Below are 24,195 nucleotides of genomic sequence, written 5' to 3' on the forward strand. Positions count from 1 at the left end.
ACTGGTGTTTTACTTGAGTCACTATCTCCATCATTGGCATCTGAATGCAGTAGGCAACTAGGGACATAGCCCACTGTGGAAAATATTCTACCTTAGAAATATATTTTAATAGTAGGTTCAAATGTATAAGTATGACCACTTTCTCAATGTTTATTACCTCACTGTTTAACTACAAGGAACAGAGTGACCAAAGCGTTGTGACCTAGGGACCTTTAGGAATGGAAAAACATTGTATGTAAATTGTATGTTTACTTAGGGAGCAATTTATGATTCCAATATATGTGTAATCTGTTGGCCAAGGGGAGAAGGAGTCTATCACAGAGACTATAAATTATGTGTGTATATTGTCATTAGTAAACTAATCTATACTCCTGTAATGATGAGGATTTGAAGGCGACGAAACAGTGTGACAAGGCGGTGGCCGTAGCTAGAAGGTTGTTAGGCTGTATTGAGAGAGGTGTGACCAGCATAAGAAAAGGGGTGTTGATGCCCCTGTATAAGTCATTGGTGAGGCCTCACCTGGAGTATTGTGTTCAGTTTTGGAGGCCCTATCTTGTTAAGGATGTAAAAAGAATTGAAGCGGTGCAAAGAAAAGCTACGAGAATGGTATGGGATTTGCGTTACAAGACGTATGAGGAGAGACTTGCTGAACTAAACATGTATACTCTGGAGGAAAGGAGAAACAGGGGTGATATGATACAGACGTTCAAATATTTGAAAGGTATTAATCCGCAAACGAACCTTTTCCGGAGATGGGAAGATGTTAGAACGAGAGGACATGAAATGAGATTGAAGGGGGGCAGACTCAAGAAAAATGTTAGGAAGTATTTTTTCACGGAGAGAGTAGTGGATGCTTGAAATGCCCTCCCGCGGGAGGTGGTGGAAATGAAAACGGTAACGGAATTCAAACATGCGTGGGATAAGCATAAAGAAATCTTGTGCCGAAGGAATGGATCCTCAGGAGCTTAGTCAAGATCGGGAGGCGGGGATAGTGCTGGACAGACTTGTACGGTCTGTGCCAGAGCTGGTGGTTGGGAGGCAGGGCTGGTGGTTGGGAGGTGAGGATATTGCTGGACAGACTTGTACGGTCTCTGCCAGAGCTGGTGGTTGGGAGGTGAGGATAGTGCTGGGCAGACTTATACGGTCTGTGCCCTAAAGAGCACAGGTACAAATCAAAGTAGGGTATACACAAAAAGCAGCAAATATGAGTTATCTTGTTGGGCAGACTGGATGGACCGTGCAGGTCTTTTTCTGCCGTCATCTACTATGTTACTATGTAAGATGCCAAATTCCCTATATAAGATGGCCTTTTTCCAGAATTCAGAACATACCTTGTCTGCCATTAAGACTTGTATGTTTTCATATATCGATATATCAATAAACAATTGTTGAATTGAGCACAGGGCAGGCTAGTGTTTGTTGTTCATGTACAGTTCTACACTACAATGTTACCCCATGTGGCATCAGCAACTAGGAAGAAGGGAAGGAATTTCATGCTATACTGTAGGCCCCTCTAAGTAAAAAGATATTCTGCTCTCCCTCCCTGTAAGTAGTGCCTGCAGATATAAAGTACCAACAAACGTGTTTTCAGACATTGTTGATCTCACTCCCCACATCACAGCAGCCTTGATAGACTGAGCGATACCAGTAAAATTGATTTAAAACAGAAGCAAGACCACAAATCCCAGGCTAGGATCGTGTGAAGTCAAGCAGGAGGCAGTCCAAAACTAAGTATTCAGACCGGGACACTTGGCAACTTAATAATACTGCCCAAGTCGTGCGCAGGGGCAGATCGATCGACCGACCCTCCTTCCTAGCAGCCCACCCCTTACTCCATCTCCAACCCGTCCCAGTTAGACAGCGTGAGCGTCCAAGCACAGGTCTGAGGCGGGGCTGAGAAGTTAAAACAAGATACAGAAAGCATAGCAACAGGAAGCATCGCACGTGCCCCTTAGCTCCGCCCCGGCATGGCCAGGGTTAATCACCGGGGCCGCGGCGAGGAGATGTGTTGCGCATGCGCACTGTCCACTTCTATTGTCTTGCTGGCGGCGAAAGGGATAGGAGCGAGCGGACTGAGCGGGACCGTGAACCCCCGGATCGGGCTGATAGTTCATAGGTGCTGTATGGCAGCAGCACGGCGAAGATGAACAAGATGCGATTTCTCTTGATTATTTTTAATTCCTAGTTTTTCCCTGCGGTCCTCAGGCTAGGCTTGCCTGTCCTTCCCCCTCTCCGTTTTTTGCTTTTTTTTGTTTGTTTTACATTGCATTATATTATTTTTGTATAATATTTTTAGATTTCCACCTCCCGTGGCCAGTTGCCTCTTTTTCATGGGTGGCAAGCAGAGCACGGCGGGGCGTTCACGGGGGCCCTTCTCCGGCGTCTCTAGCGATGACAGCTCCGTGCCCCCGCCTCCCCACCACTTCAGCCACTACCGGGCCGGGGCCGCCATGGGGCTGCGCAGCCGCTCGGTCAGCTCGGTGGCGGGCATGGGCATCGATCCCACGGCGGCGGGCGGCGTGCCCTTCGGGCTGTACCCGGGTAGAGGGGCGGGCGACGCGGAGCCGGGAGGGGGCGGCTCGAGTCCTCATGGAGCTGGCGGAGGGGGCAGCGGAGGTGTAGGGGGCGGCCCTCGCCGGGACGGCGTGCTCTACCTGGGTTCCAGGGCTTCGCTGGCCGACGCCTTGCCGCTGCACATCACGCCGAGGTGGTTCAGCTCGCACAGTGGTGAGTTACCCGGTTTCTTTTTCTGCTTCTGGCTTAGGGACAGACCGATGCTCCGACTCGGGTTGGGTTGAGTTAGATTGGGTTGGGGGAATCCTGAACTAACACTATAGCAATAGACGTGCTTTGGGTTGCAAAGAGACAGTGGCTCACTAAGTTCATTTTTTTTTGTCATTATCTAGGTTGTCATACTGATTTTAGAATTGTATGTGTGTGTTTGGGGGGGGGGGGGGGGGGTAGAATTTGCGCCGGTTCTTTAACTCCCTAATACTAAAGACCAGTGGGGTGGGGGCACATCTCTCGATCTGAGCTTCTGCTAATGGAGCCCTGGATCTGGGACGCTCTGCCCCTCCCCCACAAGTATTGGCAATCAGGCAACAGCAGAATCCTGGTGCTCGCTTGAACTTAATTGAGTGGCGCAGCCTGGCACCTCTTTAAAACGCTGCTGCCTCTAAGGCCTCTTTATAGCGGCTGAGCTAGCAGTCACAATAGACATTGTAAGACCACAGTGTGAATAAGTCAGATCAGATGGTTTTTTTTTTTTTTTTTTGGGGGGGGGGGGGTATACTAGAGTTCGCTATAATGCAGAATCACTGCTCTCTCTCTTTCTAAGTTAGAGAAAAATAAAGTTGTTCTTGGGAACCAAAGGAAACAAAACAATTAAGGAAATATTGGGAGTTTCTAGGGATGCAGTAAGGTCCCTTTTATATAGCTGTAGTTATAGGATTCCCCCTTTCTGTCCACAGCAACAGGTATAGGTGTGCCACCCCCTTCTTGTCGTGAGGGGACAGTAGCATAGGCTTCCATCACAGCATCCATTGGCACAGCCCCTGGAGGTTCTTTAATCCTCATCTCTAATACAGAGGAAATTAGGGGGAAGTCTGTAATTTTGTTGGTTGACACCATGTTTGGCGTTCAATGCATGACAGTGATGTACTTTATCCAGAGTATTAGAAAGGATTCTGAAATTTTCTGACGTTCCTTAGCTACAGATAGTTAAATCTAGAATACAATTGATGTCTCTTGTTATGAGATCATTTGAGTTGTGGCTTATGGTCCTGGGAGTTACAGTGAAGGTTTCTGTCAGGTGGCAGGAGGTGTCTCACTTCTTGTGACAAAATGCCACAAGTGACTGTTCTCATGACTGCTGAGCTTTTGTGTGTGTAGATACTCATCCTCTATACATGTCTGTAACATTAAAATGTTCATTTTGTAATCAGTAAGAATTTCACCACACCTGATCCCCAAGAAATAGCAAAGAAATTGTACAAAAGTTAGACACCAAATGGATGCCCTTTCAATCGCTCCTTAGTTATCACACTGTTTAGAATAAATAAACAGTTGGTGATATCAACTGTGTGGTGTCCCTTCTTGGTGCACTAGGATATTGGGTATTGCTAAGTGCAGCTTTATTTAAGTAGGCACTATTTGTAATTATGTGACCCTAACTGGTGTAAAGGGTGTCCACTTAAGCACACAAGTTTGGGAAAGAGGGTAGTAAAAATGAGACCCGAAACGTTTAGCCAGCAGAGCTTTATCTATCTTACAAAGAGGAAATTAGTCCTTTTTTTTTTTTTTTTGCTAAGAGTTGGATTTCTTTAAAAATCTGGTGATACAGCAGTGCTTTTACCTGGTCCTGATAACATGGGTGTGGGTGTTAGGGCCTTGTTTCTTCAGCTGGTGGAGCACCCCATAGCCAGTCAGGTTAATGAATAACTGGAGGTACTATGCAAATGTATCCCATGCATATTAAACTAGCTAGTGAGTTTCTTCAGGGCCAGCTTGAGAAACAAATGTCTTCCAATATGCATAATGGTTCTGTTAGTCCTCTCCTAGCCTGGGGGGGGGGGGGGGGGGGGGGAGAGGATCTGTGATGCCCACACCTGTCCTGATGGCCATTGTGTGTAGCTGTTGCACCCAGGTCCGGCATGTTATCGGGCAGAGATTCCCTGCTGCCTTTAGCAGTAGTTGGAAGGTTTCCCCCTTTTTGTTCTCTGTGGCATATGTTCATTAGATTGTTTTGTGAACTTCCATTTACAGGAAATAGTAGAAAAGGAACCCTGTGTTTCCATAGAAACCAAGATGAGAGCTGGCATTTCATGAGGAGGAAGAACTAGGTTACTGAAAATGTTTAAAGGAATAAGTTGCTTCCCTGACTTTCTCTCTAGAGTGCCAAAAAAAGAAAAATCAGGCTGGGTCTGTGAAGGGGTCTGAAACTCTCCCCCCCTCATCTTTCCAAAGAACAGATAATTCAGACTTGGAGAGAGGGGAAGGGGTGGGTGGAGATTGGATCAGTTCCACTTCTTACAGTCTTTTTCCAAAGCAGACACTCAACTTGCATTACTCTCCTTAACATGTCTTCTGTTTGTATCATGAAGTCAGTCTTTTTCTTTGGAGATTAGTAGGTCAGAAGGCCTTTTGACAGTGGTTTGAACTGCGTTTTGGTAGCCTGGAAACTTGAATAAAGAAGGACAACCTTGCTGATTGCTGTTCATTCTGTAGGTTTTGTGGCTGAGAAGATAGCCTAACCTAGATTTCATGATTCAAACCCTTCCTCCCTCCCCAGGTTGTGGGACTTCAGAGTGCAGTACCAAACCGACGGAAATCAGGTTTTGAAAAGATCTTTTGGAAAAAGGTGAAATTAATGGTTATATGCCTGAGATTGGGAGTGGAGGGGGTGAATAGGGCAAGGGCTAGGCGCTTTTTTGGTTCTTGGGTAGAGCTTTTGGAGAAGGGGGTGGTGGTTCTCTGCACTCAATATTGTTTAAGAGAAATGAAACAAAATTGGTTCTGTTTAGAGTGAGGCTGGTAAAATAAAGGTTTGGTATTCAGCAAAATGCCAAGTAACCATTGATTCAGAAAGCTTTGTATTGATGTGACACTTTAACGTATGTTGTTAAGTAATACATGTACAGGGTAAGTTAAACCAGCGACGAAGAAAAGCAAATTGACCAGTGAAGTGACTGGTCTGGCAGTCTAGGGATTCTTGGATAATGTTCTCAGACCATAATACATGCTAAGCAGTGTGTTCAAGGCTTATGACAAAAGGCAGGAAGGGGGAGTTAAGGGAAGGGGTTGCTGGGGATCTGGTTCCCCTTATTAGCTATCACTGACCCTCATCTACCACTGGTATCTCTTCCTTCTCTCAGGTGGCTTCTTAACTCTGTTCTGTTCCCATTGTGCTTTCTTCTTTGTCCTATGCAAGATGATATCTACTCCTTCCCTTTAACTCCCTCTCCCTGCCTTTTGTCATAAGCCTTGAGACATGTCCAAGTGCTCCTCAGGGACGTCCTTTATGGATGTCCAAAAAAAACCAAAACAGAACACCCTTAAGCCTTAGAGCTGGTTATTATTTGTCTTGTTTAATACTGTTGCATTTAAAATTGTGTTCCTGTAGATACTAATGGGCAGCGAGAGATGGTCCAGGAGGAAGTACCGGAGCCCAAATTGTTTGATTTTTAATCCGGGCTACTTTTTTTTTCTCTGAAACTTCAGATGCTCCCGTTCTCTACCCCAAATGTGCCTGCACGTTTCCACCAGATAATAAAAAGGAGTTTTTGTGATTTCAGGCAAATAACGTTTAGCGGCTCCGATGTAGCTCAGCCCTAGCAGGAGAGTGCAGCTGAGGACGTCCTTTTTGGATGTCCTCCTCCCCCCCCCCCCCCCCCCCCCCCGCAATAAGTCCTTTTTGGACCTGCTTCACTCAGCTGAGAGACCTGGAAGTCTCTGAGCCAATCACAGCTGAGTGAAGCACGTCCAGAAAGGATGTTTTTATTATTGCGGGAGGGGGGGGAGGATGCCCTCAACTGCACACTCCTGCTAGGATCGAGCCGCATCGGAGCCTTCCTGCAGCAGGCCGTGGAGGGGGTGAGCGGCACAGCTTCTTCCTTTCGGGCGGCACAGAGGCGTATTTGGCATGCGTAGAGCAGCCAGCATAACGCTTGGCTGCTCTGCGCATGCTTGACTGGCCGACTGTTTACCGATGGAATAGAGAATGCAAGTGAGCTACAACAAGCAGCTCATTTGCATTCCATTTCCTTGATTCATGCCCGCTCCTTACCGATTCACTAAGGGAATCGGTAAGGGAAGGGCTTTAACTAGTCTTTAGTGCGTGTTCCCCCTAGTGGGCCTTTTACAGAGGCACGCTAAAAATAAGTGTGCGCTAAACACTGGCATGCCTTTGTAAGACTGTCTTAGTTTTTACGTTCTTTTACTATTGTTTCTATTCTCTGTGTTCCTGTTCATTCTCCCTCCCTCCCTGTGTCTCTGTAAGTGGTCCTTTTGTTCTGTCTCTTTTCTCCCACTGATCTTTGACAAGCCTCCTCCCCCCCCCCCCCCAAAACAAAAACTTGTCTCTGTTCTCTTGTCATCTTTCTGCTGTTCTCTATTTGTCTTTATTTTTTTTTTCTCTCTCTCCTTCCTGGTGTGTCAAGGCTCTTCTGCTCTCTTGGGTTTTCTACTTGCTTTCCTGCTCTGCGCTTGCCACTAGTTCTGTAAAAGAAGCACTAGTCAGGTTGGCCGCCTGGCTCTCAAAATAGATTGAAAGAGGGGTGGCATGGGGAGAGACCTAGAGGTATGTTGTGTACTGTCTTCTCCAGCTCAACACAAGCAGGCTCTTTGAAGATGCTTCTGCTGCTGAAAAACACTGATAGAACCGAGCTCACCTACTGTAATTCTTGCTGGAGAAGAAACTACCCATATCTTCCAGGGGAGAGAGAGAATTCTTTTTTTGAGAGATATCACATTGCCCCTCAATTTGAGCCCTGGTGCTAAGACTTGCTTGTCTGTTTGCTTTGTGGTAGACTTGACTTACCTCCCTTTCCTGTGACTAGCAACCCCCTGTTCTTTCCTACTATGTTTCCCCTCCTGTCTTGGAGATCTGTGTCTCACTTTTGGAATTAGTTACTGCTTTTTGAACAATTTAAAAATGTTTAAGAATTGAATCTGGACATTTGAATTGAATTCTGACAGTGGTCAGAATCCTTTGTTTCAGCTTAAGAACTTCAGCTTTTCTCTCATTAATGTTAAATGGTGGGAAAGAGACTTTCTCCCCCCTTCTTATCTGTCCAGTTATTTGCACTAGGATTGAATTTTGACTTTATTGTAATCCTTATGCTGCACTTGAAGAGGTTCACCTAACCAAAAAATTAAACCAACACAAAAAAGTTCACCCTACCTGCATCATATAACAAACAAAAACAAAAACCAACCCTTTCCACAGCAAGAAGACCACATACGATTTGCTTCTCTCAAGGCCTGCTTCATATTAACTCTGAGGGAAAAACCATGTTTATAAATGATAAAATGCATGAGAGGTGTTTTCCTGAGTTATATTTTCTGGATATCTGTTCATATAGGTAAAATAGGAAAGCTAGCTTGATCTAGGTTTCTTATGTTTCTTCAAGTAACATCAGGGTCCTAGGGGGAATGGTGCCCTTGACTGAGGTGTAGCCCATGCTGCAACCCTATTTCTGTGAGAGAAGCTGACTAAATTGTAGGTCATGCACTGTCTAAGGTGGTTGTGTGTGTGTGTGTGGGGGGGGTTGATTTGTGAGCTTTATTGGAGTCGGTTAAAAGCAGAAGAGCAGTATGTGCTTGTACCGTCTATTCTAGGGATAGTAGGTTGAAAAAACAGAGGGATTTATTAATTCCTATGTGAGGTACTACAAGTCCTACAATCTTTCGTGTGTATATACAGTAGCTAGAAAGATGACATAATTCCTAGATTCTAAGGTATAGTGTTGTCAAAAGTGAGTAATGTGTTAGACCTGGTGGTCTCTAAACTCTCCCCTCCCCATGTTTGGCTAGTTACAAAATCAGGCAATTAGAGAAGTATGGGTGGTCAGAGAGGCCAATCCTCCACTTTCTAAAAACAGCTGATGCCTTGAGTCAGTCTGATTGGGACAGGGTACAAACTAGAGGAAAGGTGAATAAGATGACTTTCATATAGAAACTGTGAACTGATGAAAATCTACCAGATGGCATCATATGACTCCAGTGTCCTTTTTTCAGAAGATAACATTGCTGTTATCACTGCTTTCAGAAAGTAGGTGACAGGAAATGAGAATGGGTAGCACTGTACCTCTGCAGCCAAAAAGACCTGGGTTTGTAGTTGAAATTGACAACAGATTAAGAGTCCTGACTTTTGAAGATCTGTGGAAGCTGGCAAAATTTGTTCCAAAAGACGTTTCCTGGATTTCTTCTCAAATGTAGACTTCCATGGAGAGCAGAAGCGTGGCTTTGAGTCCTAACTATTGAATGCTCCTATTTGTATTCTTTTGTTTCATAAAGAAATGGAAAAAAAAGCAATGTTCTTGTAAAAAGTGAGGTGTATTCACAAGTTACTAACCCCACCCCCCAAAAAAAAAACCACAAAGGAAAAATCCTCCTTTATGTAAAGACATATTTCTGCATATATTGTTTCATCAGCACAGTTCTGCACATGTATGTTTGTGTGCAGTCTGTCAAACAGGATGTTCTGTGGAAGCAAAGGTGATGCTGGCAGAGAAGCCAGATCCCACCAGTTGGAAGGAGCAGTGCTGAGGAGCTGCAGCTGTCTACCCTCGTGAGCTCTGTTGGATCCCATCCACACAAGCCTCGAACAGTTAGGATTTTATATTTAAATACTTTAATAAAAGTATAAAAAGAAACAATATTCTGTACATCTGTTTTATAAATCACAAACAATATAGAACAAGAATCAACCACACCCCTCTCTCCCCTCACAAACATCCCCTTCACTATCGGGGGAAAATTGAACAAGCCAAATTACTACAGAATGCTACATAGGACATTTTATGCTAAGTGTACCTTGATCACACACACAACACAAATTCCAAATACATAATAGTGGGCCAAAAATGATTAGATAAACTAAAATCCCAAGCAGCCACACCAAAGAAATAGAAAGATGCATTTCCTCCTATACCATGCAAAATATAAAGATTGCAAGTGTTAGGGGAGTGCAACTAGAATAACTACCCCTGGCCAGAGAACCCTATGCCTGCTGGAAGTTGAAGAAGGCATGGCCTGGTAGTGGGCTTTGGTCAGGAAAAAAAGATTATTCCAGATCATGCAGTGCCTCGGTCCCCAACTCCCCCCTACTCCTTTTTTTATTTTTATTTCCTTTAGATTGTAAGCTCTCTTGAGCAGGGACTGTCCTTCCCCTTGTCTAAACTTGTACAGCGCTGCGTAACCCTGGCAGCGCTATAGAAATGCTAAGTAGTAGTAGTTTTAAAAGTTTTTTTTTAATTATTTCCAGTTTAGGGACCAGTTTCCTGGTCAGCAATCATCTCTCGGCCAGCAAATTTATCAACTGCCACAACCACACCAGTGCTCACCTACAAAGCAGTACAAAAGTAATGAAGCCAAACATTTGAAGGCACAGACTACAGCTTTCACTTTAGCACCATTTTCTGTCTCTCTCGGGATCTCGGCTGCGTTTTTGCGTGGCTGTGGTCAATCCAATCTCCTTCACTGTGCTAGCCCTTGCCCATCCTCTATCACAGTGCAGCTCTCCCAGGCTCAGTGTCCTCCATCCCCAAATAAAGAAGAAGAAAGCAGGAAAAAAAAAAGCTCTGCTTTCCCTCTCCCTCTTGCCCAGCCTCTTCTGATTGGTCACAAGATGTAACTTGCTGTTTTTGCTAAACAGGAAGCTGTATCAGAAGGCAGGACCGGGCAGAGAGAAGGCCCCGGAGCAGGCCTGTGGAGTTTGCCTACAGCTGTGTTTTTTTTTTTTTTTTTTTTTTTTTTTTTTTTTAACTGTGAGCAAAGCTTTTTACCTTTTCCTATGGGGTGGTAAAAGGTTTTGATCCCGTGGTAAACGGGCTGTTTTTTTTTTTTTTTTCTCCTCTTACCGTGGATTACTGTGTCTCCCCATGTCATTCTCTAATGCGGTCCTAGGGAAGGGAAGAGCCTGTGAGGGTTCCTTTGATTGCTTTAGACAAACTATAATGCTAGCTGAGCTTGAAAAGAACACTAGAACATGAAAACATGCTCCTGCTAGTGTGGGGAATTACAGCTGTCGCTGTCAGGTGGACAAGAAGTGGAAAGCCAAAGTAAAAAAACAATTTTGAAAGAAAGAAGATGATCATGATCGTGCTTCAAGAGGCTTAGTGTTCAAAGGAAATTAGATTTAATTTATTCTTATATCCCACAATTATCCCAAGGTACAGAAGGTAACAATCCCTTTTTCTTTACTTGGACAAAAAACAAAAAAGAGAGAGACTAATGGGCTCACCTCCTGCCTACTGGAGACTGAGTGAGAAAATACTGAGGCTAGGGTCACATGGCCAGGGCTCTTATTGGCTCTCAAGTCAGAAGTTTCTCAGTCTCCACCTGCTGGAAGGTGTGCACAGCCCATCAGTCCAATCCTGGGCCGATCCGGAGGGACTAAAGGAAAGCAAATTTAGCAGGTAAGGTCTAATTTCTCCTTTTCCAAAAACAAGTTTCAGTTCAGTGTGGCTTACAATTATTATGGGATTACAGTATTGGTATTCAGTTATAAATATTGTGGAACATTTGTGCATATGAAATTAACCATAAACTTTCTTGAGTATGTTTTAGTTTTTTTTTTTCTGAATTGGAAGCAATTGTTGATGCTTCTTATGGCCTTGGGAATTGAGTTCCACCACTTGGTGCCTAGGTAGCTAAATCCTCTGATGTAGATGGATTTGTATGTGATGTTTCTGCAATTGGATAGGTGAAGTAATGGGTAGTTCTGGTTTCTGGGCTTGTGTTTCTTGGTGATAGCTCAATCAGAGACATACCAAACTGTATTTTAAAGATGAAAGTGCTAGTTTTAAAGAATAGTCTAGCTTTGATTGGGAACCGGTGTAGCAATACAAGCAGTAGAATTACTCTCGTATTTTGATTTTTTTAAATATGCATTGCTGACGTGATGGATGGTTTTGCATTGATTTTAGTACATTATCGCTGCATTGCAATAGTCTAGCTGTGGTAGTATCAGAGATGTACTATGCTACTACTTATTTCTATAGCGCTACTAGGCGTACGCAGCGCTGTACACTTGAACATGAAGAGAGAGTCCCTGCTCAACAGAGCTTACAATCTACTTATGGAATGCATGTCACTGCTGAGACTTGATTTTCAAGAGAGAGGTGTTTTGTTGAGAATGATTTGTAGTATTTTTAGTTGTTGTTTAATAGGATATATTGATTTGTGATATGGTAAGAATTGAGATTATGCGGGCTGGATAGTACCAGTAGTTTGGTTTGCTCCACTGATTGCTATGTTGTCCAGCAGGATTATTAGTGTTGTGTGGCATTTGACATCTCAAATTGTAGTAGTATTTTCTGGCCTTGGCATATCAGTTTTCTGAATGTCGTCAGTGTAATTATGACAGTCTTCGTACTTGTAGTAGTCTGAACCCTGATTGGGAGTTGTGGACTAGCAAGACTTGCATCAAATATTCTGTTAGTTGTTGTGCTACAAGACCCTCCTTTGTTTTGATCAATAATGGACTTGAGGCCAATGGTCTTTAGTTAGTGATATTGTTGATCTTGTTTGTTGCATTTTTGGGGATTGGGGTGAACATGAAGTTGCCCTTATCTGAGGGAGTGGAGTGGAGGAGTGGCCTAGTAGTTAGGGTGGTGGACTTTGGTCCTGGGGAACTGAGGAACTGAGTTTGATTCCCACTTCAGGCACAGCCAGCTCCTTGTGACTCTGGGCAAGTCACTTAACCCTCCATTGCCCCATGTAAGCCGCATTGAGCCTGCCATGAGTGGGAAAGCGTGGGGTACAAATGTAACAAAAAAAAAAAAACCCCCATTCGCGAACATGTATTCTATGTGTTCTGTATAGCGTTGGATGAATGAGTCTGGTGGATTCTTCATCATCATAGTTCGGGCAGCTGTCTAGTTGGCATTTAGCATATGCCATTTGCGAACAACATGTATTCTATGTGGTCTGTGTAGCATTGAATGAACCAGTCTGGTGGATTCTTCATCATCATAGTTCGGGCAGCTGTCTAGTTGACATTTAGCATGCGCATACTTTTAACATTATTTTGACTAATTTAGTTTTTGGTATTTTAAAGGATGACCAGAATTCTGTCTGCCTTGATGTAAAGGATGACCAGATTCTGTCTGCCTTGATATCATTGTTGGTTTCATATTTGTGTAAGGATTCTGTGAGGGATGTTGTGGTGCATCATGGTTTTTTTTTTGTTTCTCATTCAAAGTGTTGTGCGAGCTCATCTGTTGTTGGTGGTGATTCTTTTGGGTGTTTAGCAGGTTATTTTATGAGTTCATATACTTTTTCGTGTCTGTCTGTTCTGGGTCTGCATATGTATTGTAGTATTCTGCTTTAGTTTCCTTTGTTGTGTTTATATACATTCTTAGGGCTTTCCTCCCTGTAGTCTTGTTTTTAGCCCAGTTTCTTTCCAGTTTTCTGCAGAGTCCCCCCCCCCCCCCCCCCCACTTTAGTAGTTCATCCTCAAACCAGGGGCGGGACAGGTTTTATTTTTTTTTTTGCTTATTTTTGTTTTGAGTGGTGCTTTTTAGTTTAGTGTGTGTTTGCTTGCTTCGTCCCAGTTACTCAGTAAATGAGAGGTATTAGGTGTTGTTTATGTTTGTTCGTTCTGTGCAGTTGACCATAAACTATTGTTGTTCACCTTCCTTTTAGTTTTAATTGTGTGGGTTTTTTTTTTTTTTTTTTTTGTAATTTCCCTTTTCTTACTATTTTTGTTCCATCAGAGGGTGATTGTGAGTTTGCTGTGGTCTGACCATGACACTTCTTTCCAATTATGCTTTTCTAGGATGTGGTGGTGGTTTATTGAGCGCCTGTAGGCTAGTATATCTAGTTGTTGGCCTTTGGTGTGTGATGGTATGGCTTGTAGTATTTCCATTGAATAATGAAGGTGATTAAGTTTTTAGTATTAGGGTCGTGAAGATCTTCTAGGTGCAGATTGATATCTCTTAGGAGAAGAACATCTGTTAGTTTGTGCAGGTGTTTGATACAAAGTCCATAAAGTCATCTTGAGTATACAGCATAATGGACTGGATAGTGTTTCATTTGTGACTTTGCATGCTAGACTTTCAATTCAATTTAGGTCTTATATACTGCTAATATCCTCTATTCAGGGTTCAGTGCTGTTTATAATATTAGTGGAACAACAGTTACAGGTTTATAGGTAGGACGTTGTATGAATACTTTCTTATTGGTTAGCTATAGTGTTATAGAATGATTATTGTAAATCTGTGTTCCGTGATGGGCTTTACTGTGAAGAAGGCTTTCTTTTTGGCTCTATTAAGATGTGTGATCGTATAATCTGGTGGGCATATATTGAGTATTGCTGGGTTATCTTTTTGTTGCAGCAATTTAAATTTTTTTTTTAAATATATGAACAGAAAACGTAATTGTTCAGTTTCAGTTAATTCTCTAATGATATTTGTCTTGACTATTGATCTTGTGTTTTTGTAGTCTGTTGGAATTGCGGGGGGGGGGGGGGGGGGGGGGGGGAAGAAGCACCAGGAGCCTTCAAAATCGGGGCACAGTTCCTTTAATTGTATAACTTGAATATCAGTGACACATCATGGGCCGTGTTTCGACACACAGCGCCTGTTTCAGGAGTCAATTACGTTGTTAACATTTAAGATACTCGATGTGCAGCAATGGAACTTTCGCCACTAAATCCCAATTCTGTTCACCAACGTAATCGCTTCATCAATATTTTCAATACCAGTGCAAGCCTGAAAATTGGAAGATGATATATGATATGATTGGGAGGCCGAGTATATGAATGGATTTTGTTCCATTCATCTAGGGTGGTAACTTGTAGCTCGGTTATCCATGGTATCATGTAGTAACATGGATAAATCTTTCACACTGTAGCAACTTTGGAACTCTTGAATTAATAGCTGCTTATAGCATTATCTTCTGTAACGGTTCAGAAGCATTCTGAGCTTAGAACAGTGTAAGGTGAGGCTCATTATCTATCTCTTATGAGAGAGTCTGAAATGTATTAAGTGTTTTGGTACAAGTTTTTAGGCTGCCATCCTTGCAGAGAGGGATTGGCTATTTACTTTTTTCCACTCGTGATGCTATTTTGTCTCTCACAAAGACAGTGGTGATATTCCAGTTTGTAGTTCATAAGGGGGGGGGGAGGTACAGCTAAAATGCTAATTACATGCCCCTTTGCTTAGATTCAGCGCTCACTAATCCCCAGGAATTTGAGGTAACTTTTTTTTTTTTTTTTTTTGTTTAAACTGCAGAAAATTACCTCAAAACCAATCCAAAATCCAACCTCTGTACCCTTTCCCATATCCCTGTTTCTGTAGTATGCAGCACTTGGCATCTTCCTCTTACCACCACCACCACTACTACTACTTATTTCTATAGCGCTACTAGACGTATGCAGCGCTGTACACTTGAACATGAGACAGTCCTTGCTCGACAGAGCTTACAGTCTAATTAGGACAGACAAACAGGACAAATAAGAGAGAAGGGAATTACAGAGGTGGGGATGATAAAATAATGATATTGAACAAGTGAGTAAGGGTTAGGAGTTAAAAGCAGCATCAAAAAGGTGGGCTTTTAGCCTAGATTTGAAGACGGCCAGAGAGGGAGTTAAGCCGCACTAGTGTTTTTAGCGCACACGCTAACATAGTAGATGACAGCAGAAAAAGACCTGCACGGTCCATCTAGTCTGCCCAACAAGATAAACTCATATGTGCTACTTCTTGTGTATACCTTACCTTGATTTGTATCTGCCATTTTCAGAACACAGACCGTAGAAGTCTTGCCCAGAACTAGCCCCACCACCCAAACACCAGCCCCGCCTCCCAATCTCGGCTAAGTTTCTGAGGATCCATTCCTTCTACCCAGGATTCCTTTGTTTATCCCACGCATGCTTGAATTCCGCTACCGTTTTCATCTCCACCACCTCCCGCGGGAGGGCATTCCAAGTATCTACCACTCTCTCTGTGAAAAAATACTTCCTGACATTTTTCTTGAGTCTGCCCCCCTTCACTCTCATATCATGTCCTCTCGTTCTACCGCCCTCCCATCTCCGGAAAAGGTTAGTTTGCGGATTAATACCTTTCAAATATTTGAATGTCTGTATCATATCACCCTTGTTTCTCCTTTTCTCCAGGGTATACATGTTCAGGTCCGCAAGTCTCGCCTCATACGTCTTGTAACGCAAATCCCATACCATTCTCGTAGCTTTTCTTTGCACCGCTTCCATTTTTTTTTTTACATCCTTAGCAAGGTACGGCCTCCAGAACTGAACACAGTACTCCAGGTGGGGCCTCACCAACGACTTATACAGGGGCATCAACACCTCTTTTCTTCTGCTGGTCATACCTCTCTCTATACAGCCTAGCAACCTTCTGGCTACGGCCACCGCCTTGTCACACAGTTTCTTCGCCTTCAAATCCTCAGATACTAACTCCCCAAGATCCCTCTCCCCGTCCGTAACTATCAGACTCTCCCCGCCTAACACGTACTTCTCCAGTGGATTTCTACTCCCTAAGTGCATCACTTTGCATTTCTTCGCATTGAATTTTAATTGCCAAACCTTAGACCATTCTTCTAGTTTCCGCAGATCCTTTTTCATGTTTTCCACTCCCTCCCCGGTGTCCACTCTTAGTATCGTCCGCAAAAAGGCAAACTTTACCTTCGAACCCTTCGGCAATGTCACTCACATATATTGAACAGAATAGGTCCCAGCACCGATCCCTGAGGCACTCCACTACTCACCTTCCCCTCCTCCGAGCGAATTCCATTCACCACCACCCTCTGGTTTCTGTCCGTCAACCAGTTCCTAATCCAGTTCACCACTTCAGGTCCTATCTTCAGCTTGTCCAGTTTATTCAAGAGCCTCCTGTTGGGAACCGTGTCAAAAGCTTTGCTGAAATCTAAGTATATTACGTCCATAGCACGTCCTTGATTCAATTCTCCAGTCAAAGAATTCAATGAGATTCGTTTGACACGATTTCCCTTTGGTAAAACCATGTTTTGGATCTTGCAACTTATTGGCTTTTAGGAAATTCACTATCCTGGCCTTTAGCATCGCTTCCATTACTTTTCCAATAACTGAAGTGAGGCTTACCGGCCTGTAGGTTCCAGCTTCTTCCCTATCACCACTTTTGTGAAGAGGGACCACCTCCGCCGTTCTCCAATCGCACGGAACCTCTCCCGTCTCCAAGGATTTATTAAACAAATCTTGAAGAGGACCAGCCAAAATCTCTCTGAGCTCCCTCAATATCCTGGGGTGGATCCCGTCTGGTCCCATGGCGTTGTCCACCTTTAGGTTTCCTAGTTGTTCATACACACTCTCTTTTGTGAACGGTGCTAAATCCACTCCACTCTCACATGTACTTTTGTTAGTCCATCTCGGTCCTTAGTAAACAAGGCTCAATCTGATTTAAGGTTTTTTTTTTGTGGTTTGGATTCAACACAGCAGACATTCGGCCCTTTTGGGGCTTAACAGGTTTAACAAGCAGCTGGCTAATAAGTAAACCAGCGACATCACTTCCTGAAATACTATGGGGAAAGTGTTTGTTTATAAAGAGCATGGCAACATTTTTGTCTTTGTTTTTGAAACAGAGAAAATAAAAGGGGGTGGTTTTTAAAGCCTGCATTATGTACAAAAATAAATATTCCGTGTATTACTGAGCTTCTGTTCAGTAATCATTAGTGAAACATGAACTTTTTGGTTAGGTGCAACAGCATTCCCCCCCCCCCCCCCCCCCCCCCAGAGCGAGAAATATTTATAATTGATCTGGGATGCTTGCTACATTCGTACTTCAGTGTGTGGCTACTGTTCTTTTTCTTCCAGGTATTCTCTGTGCTCTTGAATCAATGCAAGAAGCTCAATGCCCACGAGAACTACAAAACAAAAAAATAATGTTCATGCTTTTTGTTGGCTAACTATTAGTAAAGGTTCTGTCAAACACTGATGGAAGACTTTATAAGGCAGTGGAGGCTTTCTTGAATGACAGGCAGGTGTCATTTTCCTATTTTATTGGATGTTTTAAAGATCAGTGGGCCAGATTTCTACAGAAAGCATGCACTTGTACAAGGTGTTGGACACTTGCTACAGTTGCTAAAAAAAAAAAAAAAGTGGAAATGACATATCTGGTATTTTTTTTTTTTTGTAATTCAGAGGATTGGTTTTGATGTAGTTTTGGAGAATGGAGTCTTTTATTGGTTGCCATGAATCTACTCTTAGTTTAATTTCTGATCTGTCTTAAAACGTGGTACTAGATTGAAGGACTAAAATATGCAAAATGTCTACTTCACAAGTATCCTGTTATTTTTGGGAGTTTCATCTGTGAACGTTTGCATTTGGAAAAAAAAAACATTGCTTTAAATTTTTGTAAGTGCGTGAACTAATAGTTGGGGCCACCCCTTATGCTACCCCACACCCCAGGGGTGGTGCAAGGGTTAACCATTCCCATAGTCCAGTATCTCCCTCTCCTTCCCTTCCTTCTGCTGGGCCTGCATTGCTGCTCTACAGCCCTTCCTTCCCTTCCTCTTTTTTTAGAGTAAATTTAGTGCTAGCATGGCCCCTTGAACCCAGTCCTCAAGACACACCAAGCCACTCTGGTTTTCATGATAGCCACAGTGAATATGCATGAGAGAATTTGCATACACTTTGTTGTATACTAATCTCCCATGCGTATTCGTTGTGGGCATCCTGAGAACCCTTGCTTCAATTACAGGCCTCAGCTCAAGCACTGTTGCATCCTGCTTCCCCTCTATTTCAGGACTTGGTGGGATGCGACGGTGCTTAAGCTTGGGCTCTGTATCTATGCTGATTCAAAGTTTCAATGATTTGATCATGTTTGACTACATAAGTAACTAACTGTTCATTTGACATGGCCATACCTTCCAGGCAAATTTTTAATTTATGTATGTATTAAGATTTATTTACTGCCTTTTTTGAAAAAACAAAAAAAAACTTATTAAATGTAATGAGCATTTTATACCATATAAATGTCTACTGCTTCAACTGTCACACTGTACGATGTCAACATAATATGCATTAAAACATTGTAATGAACAGGATCAGGTGTTGAGGTGAAACATAGACAAGAGTTACAGGAGTTAAATACTGTGCAACCCAAGAAATCTGAATGGTTAACAAAAGATAAAGAACTATAATAAGTGTGAACAATACAATATCAATTCATTTAGTATTTACAGACAGGTCCTAAAAGGCAAGAAATCAAGCTTTCTTCAAACCCAAGGGTGTAGAGTTCCATAGTAAAGGGGCAGCCTCGGAGGACTGCTTGAGGACTGCTTTCACTTTGGACAGGCGGTAAGAGGACCCAAGTTTACAGCGTTAAATGTAATAGAAAAGTAAGGGTAATCTAAGAAGAAGTGCAGGGAAATCACTTCAGCTATAGTAGAAGTGGATAAACAAATCCTGCCACAGTATATGCATTTGGTGATAGTTCTCATGTGTGACTTGCTAATCGCTTCTGTGTTGTCTGAGCTGTAGTATAGCATCATAAATAGCTGTTAACTGAAATCTGAGCCAAGCTTAGTTCTTCCAGGAAGAAGTTCAAGCAATGGTGACAGCGTCATAACTGAGAACAGGGTCCACTTTTCAGCATGAGCAATTTACTTGCCAGTTTGTTGTATCCAACAGCAGAGTCCTCACATCTGATGTGCTGTGGCATTTTTAAAACATTTTCCATTCTAGGCTCTTGAGCATTGGAAAGAAACAGATTTTAAAAAGTTAATTTTGCTGTACAGACTCTTGAAATTGTGTACTGTATGGCGCAACGAATGTTTCTTGGCCAGGTGTACCTCAGCTTTACTAATGATTCTGCCAAGTGGGTTCATGGACGTCTGTGAGGAAAGGGATTTTTTCAGTTATAGCTCAAGGCGAATTAAATTCAAGTTTAAGTGTTTGCCCTCTTGTTAGACTTTGATTTGCAGCGCATAGGGTTTCAGGTGTTATAAAGAGTGGCTGTATTATATATTGGAGGTATCCGTTCTGCTTAGATAGTTGACACACAGAGGCATATTTTCAAAGCACCTAGCCTTCCAAAGTTCCATAGAAACCTATGGAACTTTGGAAGGCTAAATGCTTTGAAAATATGCCTCTATATTTATTAATGTTGCATCTGTTTGTTGGATTGGACTTTTGAGACTTCAGTGAACTTTTTTTTTTTCCCTTAAGTGCCTAACATGGACGTCCTTCAAGGACGTCCCTGACGAGCACTTGGCTTTCTTTTTTTTTCCCTTTCCGCCACCGCCCTCTGTGCATCCTCGACCGGCCGACTGTTTAACAATGGAATAGAGAATGCAAGTGAGCTACAACGAGCAGCTCATTTGCATTCCTTTTCCTTGATGCACGCCTGTTCCTTACCGATTCGCTAAGGGAATTAGAAAGTCATGTGGTGGCTGAGTGTGCAACTTCTACTGTAAGGTAGTATATTTGAATTCTGCACATGTTCAATTTGCATCTCATCAAGGAAAGGCTGGCCAGCACATGCGCATAAACCTGTGGTAGAGGCACCTTCATGGTGTTCATGGGCAAAAACAAAAATGCCGGCACACATCTGCACATGGACTAGAATGTTCTGTGCATAAATATTAGAAAGATGTCTTACATACAGTTTTTGCAAGCCTAATATTTATGTGCAACTGTGTGTTGACAATTTTTTCTTCTTCAGACATGCTGTTGGCTCCTGTTCTGTCTAAATTTTGTCAATCAACCCTTCTATGCTGCCCCGGCCTGGTGAAAATATTCTTTCATTGTGAGTGTGTTTGCATATTCATAACCCTTGTTTACTTCTGCGTATTGGGAAGGGACACCTAATGGCCTAATTTGTTTTAATAAAATGTGCTCCCATGTCTCATTCAGGTTAACTGCTGCATTGACCCTGTCCCCCTCTTTTGCATCATGCAGCCGTATGCAGAACACTCGTTAACTGCATGTTTCTTCCCATGCTAGTTTTCTGAATTGGCCCCTAAGTTCGTTTTTTTCCCCCCACCTATTCAGATGGTGTCCTCATTTTTCCAGTATACCAACACAATCCAGATCTTGTTTACTTTTTCTTTCTACCTGGCTTGCATCCCATAAAATGGTGCTCAATCCCACAAAAACTGTGGCTTGCTAAGTGTCTGGCTTACTCTCAGCTCTCTCTCGTCTCCACTTTCCTTGCTTGATGTTTGTTACCCCAGTAAAACCTTTCTGTTCTTAGGAGTTATCCATTGGAGCTGTCTTTTGATACCTAAGTGACTTCAATTGTTTAAAAGGGATTCTATTGGTTGCAATGTCTACAGTCCATTTCTTGGCTGTCCACACCCTAGTTCACACATTTGTCATCACCAGGTTGGATTACTGAAACTATTTTCTACTGTGGGATCGAGGAATCTCTTCCTGTTGCTTGCACCGCCTACAAACACTACATAATTCTGCTGCTTGGTTTCTCTATAGAGCAAAATGATTTGTTCACATCACCGTTCTTCATACTAGTTTGTACTCTTTACTGATCTAAACATTGGTTTAAAGTCCTCTGTTTAACCCACAAAGCCCTACACCTTGGCATCCCTTCCTACACACCCCCTCGTCTTCTACATTCTTCAGATGCCAATTGCTTGGTATTGCCACCCACAAAATGTGCCCACTATGAGTCTACCCATTTGGCCGCTTTTTATTTATTCTCCCTCAATCTCCCTCCTCATATAAGGTCAGAGTTGTCATTTACCAAATTTTAAGTCTTTTGAAGACATGCTTTTTCGAAAAGGCCTTTGGCCTTTCTGTTATGGCTCCCTGAGGCTGGGGGTGGCCTGGCTGGCTGTAGCAGCCCATATATTTGGTTTGCTGTTATTGAGTTTTTTGGTTTGGTTGGTTCCTAGTCTTTCCTGTCTCTGCTGTTCTTTTCAGTTTTATGTTTTAACTTTGTAAGCCACTGTGGCCTGTGTACAGTAACAGTGATGTGTCAAAACTTTTAATAAACATACCTGAGGCAGTGGAGGATTAAGTGACTTGACAAAGGTCACAAAGAACCTCAGTAACATTTGAACCCTGGCTTCTCTGGTCCTCAGGCCCTCATGATCAAAAGCCCTGCGCTGTTCCAAACAGCGCTCTAAAAATAGCGCTGGAACAGCGCGGGGCTTTACCGCACGGATGATCAAAGATAATGCATGCAAATTTAAGCAGTGCAATTATCTTTCATTATCGTGTAAAAGTGCGGGCGAATTGTGCCGAGCATGTGCTCAGCACAATCCTCCCGCCCTTGTTTGACAGGTCTGGGCTGTCAAAAGCCCAAACTACTACTACTACTACTTAACATTTCTAGAGCGCTACTAGGGTTACGCAGCGCTGTACAGTTTAACAAAGAGAGACAGTCCCTGCTCAAAGAGCTTACAATCAAACCATATCAAGTGAACGGTCGGTACGATAGGGGCAGTCAAATTGGGGCAGTCTGGATTCATTGAACGGTAAGGGTTAGGTGCCGAACGCAGCATTGAAGAGGTGGGCTTTAGGCAAAGACTTGAAGATGGGCAGGGAGGGGGCTTGGCATAAAGGCTCAGGAAGGTTGTTCCAAGCATAGGGTGAGGCGAGGCAGAATGAGCGGAGCCTGGAGTTGGCGGTGGTGGACAAAATGTTAAGTGGCCGCCGCTGGCCAAACCGTCTCCCACCGGGGGGGGGGGGGGGGATGGAGGTCAGGTGGACCTCCAGCCCACCCTAGCTCCCCCCCCCCCCCAGCATTGTCCTTCCAATCCCTGGTGGTCTGTGAGGATAAGTAGAAGTAGTACTAATAGTAGTAGTGACAACCCCCCTCCCTTGAGTTGGAGGAGGGACGCAGCCTGCCTCCATCCTCTTCCAGTCGATGGCGCTGCAAAATGGCGGCGCCCTGCCCATTGCATCCTGGGATGTGCTGGGCGGGGCTACAGACCATGTAAGGGAATCGCTCCCTTACATGATCTGTAGCCCCGCCCAGTGCATCCCAGGATGCAATGGGCTGGGCGCCGCCATTTTGCAGCGCCATCGACTGGAAGAGGATGGAGGCAGGCTGCGTCCCTCCTCCAACTAAAGGGAGGGGGGTTGTCACTACTACTATTAGTACTACTTCTACTTATCCTCACAGACCACCAGGGATTGGAAGGACAATGCTGGGGGGAAGTTGGGGTGGGTTGGAGGTCCACTGGACCTCCAGCACCCCCCCCCCCCCCCGTCGCTGGGTGGGAGGGGGGGAGAGGGTTTGGCCGGTGGCAGCCACTTGATATTTTTTGGGGGTTTGGGTGGGCTGGAGACCCACCGGATCTCCAGCCCTCCCTGAACATGGGGGTGGGATCTTCGGGGGGACCGTAGGGCTACTGGACCGCCAGACCCCTGTTCGCGTTTGCTTTTGGGGGGGGGGGGGGAACGGGGGCCTGCCAGCATGCAACTGCATGCTGGACAGGGCTCACCATTCCTCCCCAATGATCGGCAAACCCTAACGCCAGCTTGGAGCTGGCGTTGAGTTTGCCGCGACCAGCGTACCAATCTTTGGCGCACTGGACGCTGATCATTGGGGATGAATGCGTTAAGCGCTGATTAGCATGCATTTGCATGCTACTTGCACTACGAGCCCTCGAGTGCGTTGTTTCACGCGCTTGAGGGCTCTGATCATGGGCCGGCAGCAAACTCTGGCGCTAGTATGGCGTTAACAGCCTCTAGCACCGGAGTTTGCTTTTGATCATGGGGGCCCTCAGTCTGCTGCTCCAACCATAAAGCTACTCCATTCCACTGAGATTACTGCCATTTTAGTACCAGGAATCAAACTTCTCTCTGCCTTTCTCAGCTGTATATGATTAGGACCCCTTAATAAAATACTAATTTATTTTCTCATGCTGGAGGACATGCTAGGAACATAAGGTGATCTTGTGCTTACAATATGAATTACTTTGCATTCAGACAACTCCAACTTCTACCTTCATGTGGAAGTTACAAGGAAAACATTCCTATCGGATTAGATTGATGAGGACTTCTGTCTTTTTTGCTATGAAAGCAGGCCTCTAGAGATGTGAACTTGTCGCTAATTTTAGGGCTGCTCATATCTGGTGTTACTGGTTAAACAAACCCATTTCCTTTTCCTGTATAGTACGTCAGCGGTGGAACTTAGGCTGATCCTTCCTGTTACTGACCTCATTTTAGAGCGTCTTGTGACATTAATTTACATGAGTCTGGCCTCAGCCTCTGTAGATAATAGGTTTTTGTCCCTGTATCTCCCTGTGCGTCTGTACTAATCCCAGTTCTGCTACTGACTGGCCTTTCCACCCGATTGCCTTTGCCTCATTGCTACCAGTAATAGTTCTGAGCTCGGAAGCTGTCGTGCAGTGCGTAAGATCTAACCTCTCCATCACAGCTGAGGTGGCTGAAGTATGATGATACCAGTGACTCTGGTGTTATAATTATTGTGATCCTGTTTAGATCAAGTGTCATAAGTACAAGTTATTATTGCTAATAATAACCTTGGTAAAGCAAGTTCAGCGTGTGGG

General features: G+C 43.8%; 1 protein-coding gene across 2 annotated transcripts in view; it reads left to right on the forward strand.

The window, feature by feature from the left end:
- Window positions 1-2,009: 2,009 nt before the first annotated feature.
- Window positions 2,010-24,195, forward strand: part of ZNRF1 (zinc and ring finger 1) — a 339,600-nt gene continuing 317,414 nt past the window's right edge. For both annotated transcript variants that reach the window (XR_003942198.1, XM_030203635.1), the window contains exon 1: window positions 2,010-2,727. Coding sequence is in view for 1 of the 2 variants with exons in the window: in XM_030203635.1 (XP_030059495.1) it covers window positions 2,331-2,727 (397 nt within the window). In the remaining variant the exon portion in view is untranslated. The remainder of the gene's footprint in view (window positions 2,728-24,195) is intronic.

The sequence above is a fragment of the Microcaecilia unicolor genome, chromosome 5, assembly GCF_901765095.1.
Source record: "Microcaecilia unicolor chromosome 5, aMicUni1.1, whole genome shotgun sequence".
Taxonomy (NCBI): domain Eukaryota; kingdom Metazoa; phylum Chordata; class Amphibia; order Gymnophiona; family Siphonopidae; genus Microcaecilia; species Microcaecilia unicolor.